Genomic DNA, 13770 nt, shown 5'->3' on the forward strand with positions numbered 1-13770 from the left:
CAGGACAAATACTACTACATCCCTTAAAAAGCTATACTGAAATCTGCCCAGATTTGACTTGAATCAACGTGTCCTTTTATTCTTTCTCCTCTTGAGAAAAAAAGAGGAATGTTTGCAAGCTAATGCTCTGGTGTTGTTGGGCCCTATGCATTGCCAGTGACCAGGCCAGATATCTGTCTTGAACTTCTGACAAGGGAGGAGCACAGGCTAGCAGAAGAGCCTGACTGCAGATTGAAAAAGATCCAACAGCATTTGGAAGATCAGTCAGAAGGGAAAAGGGCCCCAATGATAACAGTGCACATGCTGAGTGACAAGGACCTTCCTGTCAGGGAATGATTGCCAGGCACTTTTCTGGAAGTGACACTTTTTTAAAAAGCTCTTAGAGGGACCTCTGAAAATGAAGGTACCCAACTTTAAAAGTGGCCAGTAATGTTAAGGCACAGGACCCTGCTTGTTGACTTTGGCTGTGGGTTGAATTCAGTACATTGAAAGCAGAATTCACTCTAAGTACATATAAAGAGCTTCTATACAGACATACGTGATTCTGGTTTCAATTGTGTGGAAGTATATATGGTTTTAGTGAAAATTTGCATTAAATGTGTTTGGCGAACTATAATATGGACACTTGAATTTCATGTAAATTCGATTATAGTAATATTAATACAACCTTTCTGAAAGCCTTCATGCTGCGCAATATTTTGTCTTTTATTTTAAAGTATAACATTCCTTGCTTTGCCGTGAAGCACGGAACACTAGCAACAAAAGTTAAGTCTCAGTTTGACTTCCAACAATATTAATTATAATGATATGCTTGTATTCCTACAGCGAAGATGTTTGTAAACGAGGATTCACTGTTATTATCGATATGAGGGGATCCAAATGGGATTTGATCAAGCCTCTCCTAAAAACCCTTCAAGAAGCCTTTCCTGCTGAGATTCATGTTGCCCTGATTATAAAACCTGATAATTTCTGGCAGAAGCAGAAAACAAACTTTGGCAGTTCCAAGTTCATCTTTGAGGTAAGAGCCACAAAGAAATGTATGGTAAAGCATTGTCTGTGATGAGAACTTTTCTTCAGGTAAAAAATAATTCCTACGCCCTGTGACTGAAAGCAAAAAGTACATCTGAGGACTGGGAGTGGGAGCAGGAGTGGGCTCATGCCCTGGCATCAGGTTGTCTTCTGAGTACACTGGTGGAATGAGTTGCATGTTTCATGTCAGAGGTTCACATAGTTCATTTTGCTGAGGGTTTTTTTGTGGTATTTATTTTTGGTGGTGTTGCATTAAGTCTTTGCTTTGTTTCTCATAGGAAAAAAACCTCAACATCAAATCAGTTAAAATCCTAAAGACAAAGTTCTTTAGAAGCAAGTGTATGGGTTTGTTAGTTGTCTTCTATGCAGCTTCATGTAGTGACTTTTTTGGGGGTAAAAGACATTTACTAAATTGTCACCTCTTTATATTGTCACTTCCTTCATTTAATTGAGCTTTACAATTCAGGGTAACATTATCAGGTGAATGATAAGGTGCCTCAGGCAGTGCACTTTAGTTTTTTGCAAATTTCAGCTTCTTACATGAAGAAAGAAGCAAAGCTCAGATGCATGAAGTGCTCATACTTCAATCATGCCCAGCCATGACTTAGTCATGTGTTGTTTTTTTTAATTCACTGAAAAACAATTGTATTTTTGGCTGTTTTACCAATCCATTAATTCCAGAGAGACACTCAGATTTTGCATCTCTGGAACTCAGTAGAGAATTTGGCTATAGCTCTTAATATTTACTGCAATGGAAGACTGTATTTAAGTATTTATTTAAGATTTGTTGAAATCAGCCTGATATAAATATATCCTTATTTTGAACATCATCTTTGAAGCACTCTTGAATTGGTATGGGGAATTAGATTGGTGTTACACATTAACAAAATTTTTACATTATTATCACAATTTAAGTATTTGTACACTTTCCCCGCCTGTTTCACAAAACCCAGGCAACTTTTAAATTTTGCTTTGATTAAATAAGTCTTTACATTCCTTGTCTACTTTTGACGACTCTGCCATCAAAATAACTTGCACTTGCTATCCCATATACTATCCCACGTTTCCCTCTGAAAGTAAGGCTGCCTCCAGTATGGGTTTGTTACCTCCAGAGATCCCTGACGCTTACTGAAATCACTGCTCCTGGCAGAGGCAGCTGCCATTACAGTGCAATGAGATTGGCAATGCTGCCTGTGGGGAATGAGATGGATTGGGACAGTGGGAAGGAGGAGGGAGATGTATGGGCGCAGAAGAACATGGAGCAGGAGGGAGCCTGTGCAGAGACTAGTAATAGAATAGTTTTGCGGGATGGGGACCGTCTAAAAAATATATGGGCGCTGAGGGGCAGTCCCATAGTAGCCCAAGAAAATACAGGATATGCTTGTATATCCAACACTGAATTTCAATCCTCCAGTGCTTTAGTAGACAAAACCAATGTCTTCCTAGAGCTTCAAAACCTAGGAGTAACAGAGTTAAAATACATATTTTTAGAATATTTGTTTGTTTTTAAAATGAATTAAGACTTTCTGCAGGCTTTTTTCTCTGTGGAGTCGGTGTGATGATAGTAAAGAGTAAACTGTGATCAAGCTATTCCTCATAGTTACAGATCTGAGTCTGTATTGTGTTAAAAACTCTGGACTTGTTTGCTGTACATGCTGGCACACATGAAGGGCATTTTAATTTTGTGTGTGTTGTTTGTGCCCTTGAGCCTTAGTCTGTCTGCTGGGCTGTTCACATGGATGTCTGTAATGGGTTACAAGATTTTGGACTGGAGGAGGAGTGTCACTGTTTTTGCTGTGTATTGGACCACCTGCAGATACTCAGAATCATAGAATGGTTTGAATCCTTCAATTCCACAATGTAAACAAAGATTTCCTAAGCTGTGGTCCACCCTGCAATATATGCACCACAATCCAGGAACTTCTCTTTTAAAGGATTCTTGGGGCTGAGGCTGCTGCTGCTCATGAGTAAGCTCAGGCTCTTGGGCAGCTCGTGCTCTCATAAGAACTGAGTATCAAACAAGCTTCACAGTTCAATATGACCCACATTTATTTGATTTATGTGGGGCAGCTCACAGGTACCTTCTCTGCACTGAACTGTCGTGGTGATTTCCCACAGCTCGGATCAAACACGAGGGCCTTGGCAGGAACACACTGCAGTGGAAGGCGATGTAAGTCTCTACTGAGTTGCCCCCACAAATTCAGCAATAACCAGTGTCAGTTTTAAGGCCAGATTTCTCTTTTGAGCTTAATGGAAGCATTATGTGTGTGCCAGGGCACTGTAGGACCCTTAGTGGAGGCTAAGGATTTGGATTTTGTGTGGTGAGACCTCAGCAGAGTGTTTCTGTGTCACAGTCCAAAGTGAAGCAAGCCCATAGATCTTCACACAAAAGAAGGGGTTTGGTTTATGGTTGTGGACTCCAAAGCTGCCTGGCATTTTGAGGAATGGACCAGGCAGCTTAGTTACCAGTAATTCAGAGATGCCTTCAAGATTATTTTCTTTCTTCTGCTGAAAGAGTCTAAATAGTGGACAGCACTTTTTAAAGTGATTTCTAAAAGAAGGATGGGTGACACCTGCAAGACAGTTACCACCTGCCTGCCTAATTAAGATTGTTTTCATTAGAGTTTAAAAAGCTCCTTAAAAACCAAAGCCTGAATAAAGGAAATTTCTTCAGAATTTGTGAAATGAAAATCCTTTCTGCTATCTCATGTCAAATTTTGTCCATGACTAGACCAGTGCTTCCATTAGCTTGACACACTGCAGGGGGATTCCCAAGTGTTAACCATGAGCAGAACTATTTTCCTGACAGGCAGTTAAACTGTTAAATTGAATTATCTTCAAGGGGTCATTGTCCAACTCAAGAGATTTAAAAATTTGAAAAACCTCTGAAGCTACATACTTACCTTCCCATTGTTTGTTGGCTCTTCCCACTGTCTTCCCCTTTCCCCAAAGCAAGGAATAATGCAAGAAAATTTTAAAATAATCTTTCTCCTGAGCATAAGTTCAGTACAATCCCAATTTTAATAAGTTCCAGAATGCCTGATATCTTTAGATAGATACAAATTGGAAGAAAAGGCTTATTATTAAATTTAAACCAGTGGTCAGCCTGCTCTTTTGGACATAATTCAGGAAAATGATCACGACTTCAGGTGTTTTTCTTTGTAGATGACTTTTATAAGATTGCTGTGACTACTGGGCTCCTCCACTACTGAAGAGCACAAATCCTGACAGTTTTTAGAGGCCTGATCTTTAGGGGATAGATATGCAGTCACTGATGAATATCACAGGCCTTTAAGGGCTGCCAATTTGAGTGTTAACATGACAGCACTGAAAATCTCTAGTTACATATGAAACCCTAAGCTTGTATTTCAGAAAAAGAATAATTTGTCAAAAATAAATGGAAACAGCTATCGGTTGTTGCATCCTTAAACTGTAATCTGCTTTCCAGACACCCACTGCTTTTCTCTATCACCAGTTACTGAGTTTGAATGAATTAAAACCATCTCTCATTGACTGTGTGTGATTCATGAGCAGTACTTTCTATGGGCAATAAATTCTAGTTGTTAATACTCCAGTGACATTTCACTTTTACACTGATTTTTGGCTTAATTACATTAGGAATCGTTAATATGGAAGAGATCTGCCCGTAGCTGAAGCCAACTGGAATAACCTGGAAGAAAAAACTCAACATGTTGTGTGTTTTGGCAGGTTGCAATACCTGCTTCAGTTCATATGCCTAAAATATTTGCTTCTGTATAGCCACTGGCTGGGGTGTAACACAAGTAGCAGAATCCCTGTAACACTATATACCTGCTCAGTGAACAACCATGTCCAGATATCAAAAAACTGCAGTAAGATGTCTTCAGTGTCCAGCTGCATTGATGTAATCTGTGGCAGAAGCATTCTCATTATTTGTTTTTGATAGTCAGGTCAGCTGAAAAAGGTAGACATTATTCCAGTAAATATAATGTCTTTTAATAAATAAGTAAATCACTACCATTAATAGCAAAGTTTCCTATCCAGTTAATTCATCAAAATTAAACATAGTCCTCGATGTGTTTTACAATGTTCCTTCAATTATGTATTGATGAGGAAAATAATCACTTCATGCACCATGCATCGCTTTATGGATCGCACTGTTGTTTCTGATTAGATGGTCACTGAGTCAAATGCTGTCCTTTTCCCTTCCTTAGACGAGTATGGTGTCTGTTGAAGGCCTGGCAAAACTTGTGGATCCTTCTCAACTGACGGATGAGTTTGAAGGGTCCTTGGATTACAACCATGATGAATGGATAGAGTTGCGTGTCTCACTGGAAGAATTCTTCAACAGTGCTATCCATCTATTATCAAGGCTGGAGGATCTCCAGGAAATGTTGGCTAGGAAGGAGTTCCCAGTTGATGTTGAGGGCTCGAGAAGGCTGATTGATGAGCACACACAGCTTAAGAAAAAAGTGATTAAAGCTCCTGTGGAAGAACTGGATCGCGAGGGTCAGAGGTTATTACAATGCATACGATCCAGTGATGGTTTTTCTGGTAGGAACTGCATTCCTGGAAGTGCGGATTTTCAAAGTCTTGTGCCAAAGATCACCAGCCTTTTAGACAAGCTGCATTCCACCCGGCAACACTTGCATCAGATGTGGCATGTCCGCAAGCTGAAACTGGACCAGTGCTTTCAACTCCGGCTTTTTGAGCAAGATGCTGAGAAGGTAGGGAACAATCTTTCCCTTTCATACTTTAAACAAGACACAGTTGCAAGGACACTGTGACCATTTTTTCTATAAGTGGCAACATGAGGTGTTCATCCTAGGTGTAAATCTCATGTTGTCAGCAGATGTACTTTGTGTGACTCGTAAACCAGATTCATTGAGCTAATAATTGTTGGATATAGCAGACATAATGATATCCAAGAGTAGCTTGTCTCTGTGACTTTTGGTGAAAGTTAATCTGATTTTCTGTGTCACAATGAGTATCAGCACGAGAATCAGGCTTTTTTTCAAGTTTCTTTTACAAAGCTTATGAATATATTTATCTACTTGTCACAGCACCTAAAGAAGAATGATTTTAGGGTTTGGTTCACTATGATTATTGTTTGCACTTATTGGAGTCTATGGGAAATTTGCAGTTTAAATCCTCCTAATTGTTACCTCAAAGAACATTTTCAGTTTCCCATTCCTAGGAAATCCCAACGAGATTTTAAATGGGTAAAATCTTTAGTAATGGCTTTGTACCAAAGCCGTGGCCACTCAGTTCCCACAGAACAGATCTGAGGCTATGTTTAGATTAAACATATGAACACTCCAAGAGAAAGTATTCTGAAGTAACAGCAACACTCAAAGCCCAGTGTGTCTGTTTTGCATTTTAAAGCACATAAGGATGGCTTTTGAATTCATACCTGACACTGAGTCAGTGCCCTGTTCCTGTTCACCAGCACAAGACCTTATTTGAGAAATATTTAACGATAAAGTATTCCATAGAGATTTCATCACAGCTTCATGTTTCTTAGATGTTTGCAATGTAGTGTGTCAGCCTGAATGGCATGTAGTGTGTCTTGAAATGCAATGCAATATACAAAAGTATGTAGAGCAGCAAAAGTACAGGTAAGTAACAGGGATTTAGGAAGCTATAGTTTCACAGGTGTACAGTACCACATCCTCATTTCCTGCCTCTTCAGAAGATACTGATTCAGGAACCTGTATTAGATAAGGAAGTCCCCTGCAAGCGAAGCATAGCAGCTTGTCATGTTTGTTGAAAAGGCTGGCTAAAAACCAGCCAGAGTTCCCAAACCAAGTCTCACAAACAGCAGCATGTACAAATTTCACTAATACACAGTAAATCGTGCTCCTTATTACTTGAAGGTTTTGTCTGTTTGCCTCTGGAAGCACATGCAAGTACAGGTTTTGGGGAATTTACTTTAGAAAATTGTGTTGTGCCAGAGTCTTGGCTTTCTTAATGCAGGAATGCTTGACACCTTCTTAGGTGCTTTTGTGAGAAGTCTTTGCTGCACATTTAAAATTCTAGGCCAGAGAGGTAGGGTATTCTCAGTGGAAGGTACTAAGCTCTCAGACCCATGTTTATCTAGTCTGTACATCCATCAAAAACACCAATCTGTGAATCTTCTCTACTTAATGTATTATCCAGTTGTTTCACTAGAGTGTCTGCTTGGACAGACCCAGGGGGATCTCACTGAAGATGGTTTTTTTTAATCAGCTACAAGTTAGTATTATTTTAAAACATCAGGGAAAAGCACATTGCTGAAACAAACATAATCTTCAGTAGTGCAGAGCAACACACGTGACATTGTTTTTCAATGCATGTCCTAAATATCTCTAAGACATGTTAAGACTGAAAAGGCTCCATCATTGTATAATCAATCCTCCTGTTGGGAAAACCTTGAATTCAGATGAATCCCTCCAAAATAAGAGTTGCTGCAGCATCACTCAAGAATGTATAAGGGCAGAATTTTAATTCCAAATGCTCCAGTTTCTTCTTCTCCATTTTTCTTGTGTGTCAGGTGCTGTAAGGAGATCACTCAATTCTGTGCTTCCCAGCAGTGGTTGTATTTCAATGGTCCAGTTTGGATTTTCAGCTTCTTTGTGATTATTCAGATGACTGCTACTTACTAACATAATTTTTAAAGTTATGATTGTGATTCGCTAATATTATTAGTAAATTATTAATATTTAGGAGGTTGTTCTGATGAATAAAGTTATAAACTGAAAGCCTCTCAGATCAAGTCAATGTCTGAGAAGTTCTTGTTGCCAAGCACTGTTCTGTAGTGTTGAAGGAAGTCTCCAGTATGTTTCCCTTTTACCTCCTGAACAGGAATAAAAGGATGGGGTGATGTAAGTCTGGCAGTGTGACAGCTACAATCTTTGCACATGTTATTCTGAGGTTGTTAAGTGTAAGGTTTAGGCAAGTCAACAAATAGATGAAACCTTTGAGGTGAAGGAAGAAGCGGTGAGAATGTGATTCCTGCCTTCGTAACACTGTCCGTCTTGAGTGATTCCTGTTTGACAAAACTGGTATTCTTGATGTCTCTTATTCATCTACCTTACATTAACTAAACACACAGTCTTGATTTGGCTTCTCTCTGCTTTGGCTCTGCTTGCCTTTCCTTGACTGCTACATTTTCCCAAAGAATAAAAAATATTTTGTTGTTTTATACTTTCAAATCTGTCCTTTTAACCTCCCCAACTGGAGAGTCCTTAAACTTCTTCCAGGAAAGGTTGCAGACCCTTTAACTTCACATTTCACACGCGTAGACTGATGTAAAATATTGATGTGCCTTTTCCATGTAGCTGCCTTTTGCAGGTCTCTTTGAAGTAGTCTGATCATCTCAGACTGGAAAGTACTTGTTTCATAAAATGTTCAGAGCTAAATCAAGTCTGAGCACTGTCTCCACTGTAGAAATAGCCACCACTGTGTCTGTGTATTCAATTTTAGAGTTTCCAAGTACCTCCATTTGCTCAGTTGCACTTTACGCTCTACACGTAGGTATGGTAGCAGAGCCAGGATAGTCTTCATCTCCCAGGGAGAGGTGCAGCTCTTTCAATCTAACCTGGATATGTCATTTAGTTCTAATCAAATGACAGCTCTAATACCCTGTGAAAGCTCGAATTCCAACATAAAATTCTGAATATAAACAAGGTTTTAGATAGGTTTTTTTTTTTTTAAATATCTCTGTATACTCATTGGATGATATTTCAGGAAACCTGTTCTAATAAGGAGAAAATGAACAAGGACTTTCCATTTTCTTGACATCTGTGATTTCAAAAATTTCAGGTGTCCTCATTGCCTGAAAAGTTCTCAAAACTGGGATAGAAAAAAAAAAAAGGGACACAAGAACTAAAAACACAGAGTATTTTAAGGTAGGTTAATTTTTGAACCCTTTGGTATTAAAACACCCCAAATGTTCCAAGCAAATCAATTCAGTTTTTTTTCCTCCTATAGATCCCCTCTATTGGAACATTTAGAAATGGCAGTCATTGCCCTGACACACAAATCATTCAAACTACAGGTATTACAACTTAGAGAAGTCTGTAGAGTTGTGTGCTGAACAACTCCTATTATTGGCAAATAAGCGAATGGGTGGCAGTCACAGCCTGGGTTTCTCCCACTCAGGTCAGTGGAAGAGAGCAAAGCTGTCTATGGAGAAACTTTGTCTCTAAGTCAGGCCTTTAGGATTTTATTTTCCTGTACTGGGGCCAAGGGAGGGGAAAAGTGGAGCTCTCACATAGGCAGAAGCAGTGCAGTGAGATTGAATCCCCAAATGGAGACTGGAAGCTCCTTGAAGCTCAAGTCAGCAGGCAGGTCAGCCATGTGGGGAGCTTTGGCACAGGGGTGTGAGGAAGTTCACATGCTGTGCAGTGCTGACTGTAATGATCTGCTGATAAATAACACATTTCAGCTGCTGGCATAGCTCTGTTCAACAAATTTATTCCTCACCAACTAATATAGAAATACGTATGTACATACATATAATTTTGAAACTAGAACTGAGCCTTCACTATGTTTTTACTGGGTAACAGGGAAAATATTTTTAGTCACCAGTAACTTTAAAAAATGTAGCCCAGTCTAAACTGAATATTGTTTGAAACAAAAAAACCACGATCTGCGTAGATCCAACTATTAGAACTATCTGAGAAATGATAATTGGTTGGTTGAAATCTGGACGGGGAGACTAATTCAGGCAAGAGTCCACATGTTTTGCACTTGAATAAATACCAAAAAAAGACAAAAAATTATCCTTACACGCTGTACTTTCCAGCTTTTCTGGAAATCATTTGTAACTGGCACCCAATTTGACTTTTTGTAGGAATTTCCACATCATTCTGGATTGATTCCATATCAATTTTACTACCCTGGCACATATGTGAATGAAAAACAGCTATCATGATGTAATCAGCAATGTCCACATTAAGTATAAACAGTATAGTCACCAGCTGGACTGAACTGAGAGTCTCCACTGTAAACTTGTCACAGCAGAGCAAAGAGGAGGCTGCTCTAACACCACTGGGGTCAGCCCCAACAGGAGGCAGAGGGGGCTTTGCACGTTCTCTCTGTCCTCACCTCCCCTTCTGCTTCCTGACTTCCCATCCACTACACAAAGGCTAACTCCAAAAGATGGCAATGGTAGTTAGAAAATACCACAAGTGAATTTCACTGGAAGTTTGTGGTGGGAGAAACATTTTATTTGGATCAGGCCAGCTTTGTAGAAAGTCTAGTGGCAAACCACAGGCCACATCTAGTCTTCAAGGAGCAGTGAAGCAGCAGGCTTGCAGTCAAAACCAACTGCCTCATGAACACTAAAGCTTCCCTTTGAAAAAACACAGCTCTGCCTGTGATTTTCCCTGTGGAGCAGGCTCTGGGAAGCTGTGCTGGCTGCTGGGGGATGCCGTGGTGCTGCTGCACTGCAGGTGGTTGCAGTGAGAGGGAGTGGGAAGCAAAAACGGCTTGCAGCTCATACCCCACAGCAGCTGTTGCTCCCATTTCCCAGGTGATGTGACCAGCTGGAATGGCAGTGAGCACAAGAGTGATTGGAGATTAACAATGCAAAGTTCACAGATAGAAGACAAGTTTGGAGGGGGCTATAAGCAAAACGATTGAGGGGGAAATAGGCTGCAGTAACAGTTGCAGCAATTCTCCTGCATCCTGCTCCCTTTACAAGTGTGCGGAGTGAGACCATGGCACTTAACAGCACACACTGTGTCCCTCCTTTCTCACACCTGCTTCAGGCCTCTTCCTCAGTCAGATTTCCTTAAATAAGGGAATTGATATGTTATTTCACTGGATAAGTGCTATTAAACTCGGCCCCAATGTAGTGAAATAAATAATTTGGCATTTGGTTTCTCAAGGAGGAAAATCACAGATGTGTCAGCTATACTAGATTCCTGTCCAGTATCCTATTCCAATCGCCCATGAAAGTATTGGGAAGACTTCTACTGATTTTCAGCAGAAGCACAAGATAGCCATTAACTAACAATATACCCTGAAGTGCTAGACAAAATTTAGGAGTTCCTAGTTTAGAATGTCACTTAAGACCAGACAGCTTTAGTCTAGAAAAATACAGAGAAGCTTTAGCTGCACAGCAAAGTCAGTGGAGGGAGAAGAGTATCTGAGAAGTATATAATCTGAGTGTTTGAACTATGCTCATGTTGTTATTGAAGTATTACACCTGCCAAAGGTTCATGTTCCTCAGAAGGAAGGAATGCTCTGCAAGCTACTCTTCATGTAAAAAGATGCAAGATGGCTTTGATGGATAATAGAATGTAAAATGTGGAAATTTATGGTGTGGTTTAGGTGAGAAAAGATGGCTTTAAGAAAGAAACACCGATATCTTGAGGTTTGAGAGAAGGAAAACTATCAGTATATTTGTGTCTGTATGATACTCACTCTAACTGTTTCATACATTACTTCCCTCTACTGCACTTAAAAATTCTGATGCTGTATGTTCTGTAATAAAATGCATTACAAATCTGATCGTGTGATCCTTCTTGCTAATAGAAGGCAGTTTATTTTACTACAGTCCATTAGGTAGAGCAATTGTAACTGCTCCTTTAGTCAAGTGATGTGTGGGGAAGCATTTCATAGAAATGGGTCTTAGCTGACTTTCTAGAAAAGCAGCACAAGAAAGACTAAAAGGATTATCTTTTTAGCAACATATTCACTTTCTTCTACATTTCCCATCACCTCATTTTTGTTTTCATTAGGAGTATCAAGAGACCCTCGAAGTGATACATAAGCAAACAATAGAGTTTTTCTGTTTGCAGTGTCCTATTAACCCTTAAGGATCCAGATAATGTCAACAGGCACAGCACCTGGGACAGACTCCTCTGACTAAGATAAAATCCACTCAGTGAAGGACCATTTCTCCTCTCTTATTTCACTGCAGGAAACGCTCAGTTTCTTTGATCTGTGCTATGCACCAGATATACAATTGCCTCCAAGATTTCATGTGAATTATTGGCTTAGAAATTACTGTAAGAGGGATGTGTCCCAGGGAAGGAGAGCGGGAAGCCAATGAGGAGAGTACTGAGAAGCTGACAGAGGGAACTGTCATATGTGAAAGGAATACAAAATGAATGAGTTCTGGGGAGGTGGTTAATTAGGACTGGGGAGGAGGCAGGAAGCATATTAAGAGGGGACAGAACCAGAATCAAGATTGAGAATGAGAGCACATCCTTAGTGCCTTGCGTCAAGGAGAAGTACGTTTGCCCTGGGTGCTGTTTCACTGTGAAAGGATTTGTTACTGAATGAATGGTATTTAACAGTTAACAGTAATAATCATACAGGCATAATAATCATGGATTAGGCATGGATTTTTGTATAGGATTTAGATTTCATTTAAGTTATGTGAATACCACATTGGTGTGCAGAACTCAGCATGCCCTGGATTTTCCATGTAAGTACTTACACCATGGATATCACAACAGCACAGTAAGTGAGTGTCACAGTAAGGAGCTTTCCTGGAGATTTTGAGCACGAGGGGTGTTGTTAGACCTGGGGTAAGCTCTGTAAGACTTCTGCAATAAAAGGAGTCAATGAGCTTAGTGTCTTCTGCGCAGACATTTGACTGAGGGTCCAAGTGAGGCTCATTTAAGCATGTTTCTTTTATCCTTAGCCCATTCCAAATGTCTGTGCAGAGAAAGGACAGGGCCTTGGGGTATAGGTACTGTCTGGGAAGGGCACTGAACCGGCAGTCTGTGTTTGTGAACAGGCATGTGTTTGCAGAGGGCTTTATGAGAAGAGTGACCAAGAATTTACCATTGAGCATAAATTAAATCTCTTACCCATGGTCTCAGAAGAGGCATTCTCAGAGGACCAATTTGTTGTTGGTACCTACCCCTCTCAGACCAAAGTATCTGCTTCCCTCTTCATTGGGTGCAAACACTCAGTTTTAGGCCAGTTTTAGCTGTATCCCTGATCTGATTGCATTTTGGTGCTTGAGGTCTCCCCGAGTTGTCTGCTAAGAAGACAGAGACCTGGTCCTGTACAACAGAGAGAGTCTCAGCTTCTACTGAAATCAGTGAAGGACTCATGGTGTCTGTAAGAGCTCCCCCTGACAGGCACTGACTGAGCCAGAAAGTGTATCATGCTCTGGTAGAAGTTTCTGACTGTGGCTCCAGCCCTGCTGGTGGCAGGATTAGCCACTGCCACCTGCTTATGGTAATAAGACCATGTTTTTATCTGTCTGTGTTGGTGCCTCCCCCTCCAGTATTCCAGTTGTGTTAGTACACATTTGCAACATCATGGGCAGCCTGATTTTCCAGCGCTTGAAATACTCCTAATATAAGAACAACAAGCTTTGAAAGTGTTCTTGACACAATTGGTTCTTATTTTTATCATAGAGGAGGAATATACAGATCTCTGCATGTATGGATCTGGAGTAGATGTTGCTCAAGAGGAACATTTAGTCTAAGAATTTTAAATTGCCTTGGTGTCTTTGTCTCTTCTCGTGCTATGGACTCTTGAACAGAGCACATAGTGTCTGTTCTCTCTGGAAACCTCGTTTCCAAATCTGGCATCTTGTCCCTCATATTGCCAGTGAAAAATGCTTTCTTTTATAATCTGAAGTTTCCCTTAGCATATGGTACCTTTTTTTTTTTGCTGTAGAGATTCTCACTAGACAACTGTTCATAAAATCAGACTTGGGATGCCAATGTTGTGAAGGAAAGTCAGCTTGCATCTTAAATAAGCTGCCATGTGAATAGAAGATCATCATCTTGTCCCATCCTTTATACT

General features: G+C 40.2%; 1 protein-coding gene across 2 annotated transcripts in view; it reads left to right on the plus strand.

Annotated features, from left to right (window-relative positions):
- KALRN (kalirin RhoGEF kinase) overlaps positions 1–13770 on the plus strand; it is a 504478-nt gene that overhangs the window by 197747 nt on the left and 292961 nt on the right. For both annotated transcript variants that reach the window (XM_027637175.1, XM_027637176.1), the window contains exons 5-6: positions 826–1018; positions 5223–5735. In XM_027637175.1, coding sequence (XP_027492976.1) covers positions 826–1018; positions 5223–5735 — 706 coding nt within the window. The remainder of the gene's footprint in view (positions 1–825; positions 1019–5222; positions 5736–13770) is intronic.

Source organism: Corapipo altera, unplaced genomic scaffold, assembly GCF_003945725.1.
Source record: "Corapipo altera isolate COAL_440 unplaced genomic scaffold, ASM394572v1 45, whole genome shotgun sequence".
In the NCBI taxonomy this organism is placed as follows: domain Eukaryota; kingdom Metazoa; phylum Chordata; class Aves; order Passeriformes; family Pipridae; genus Corapipo; species Corapipo altera.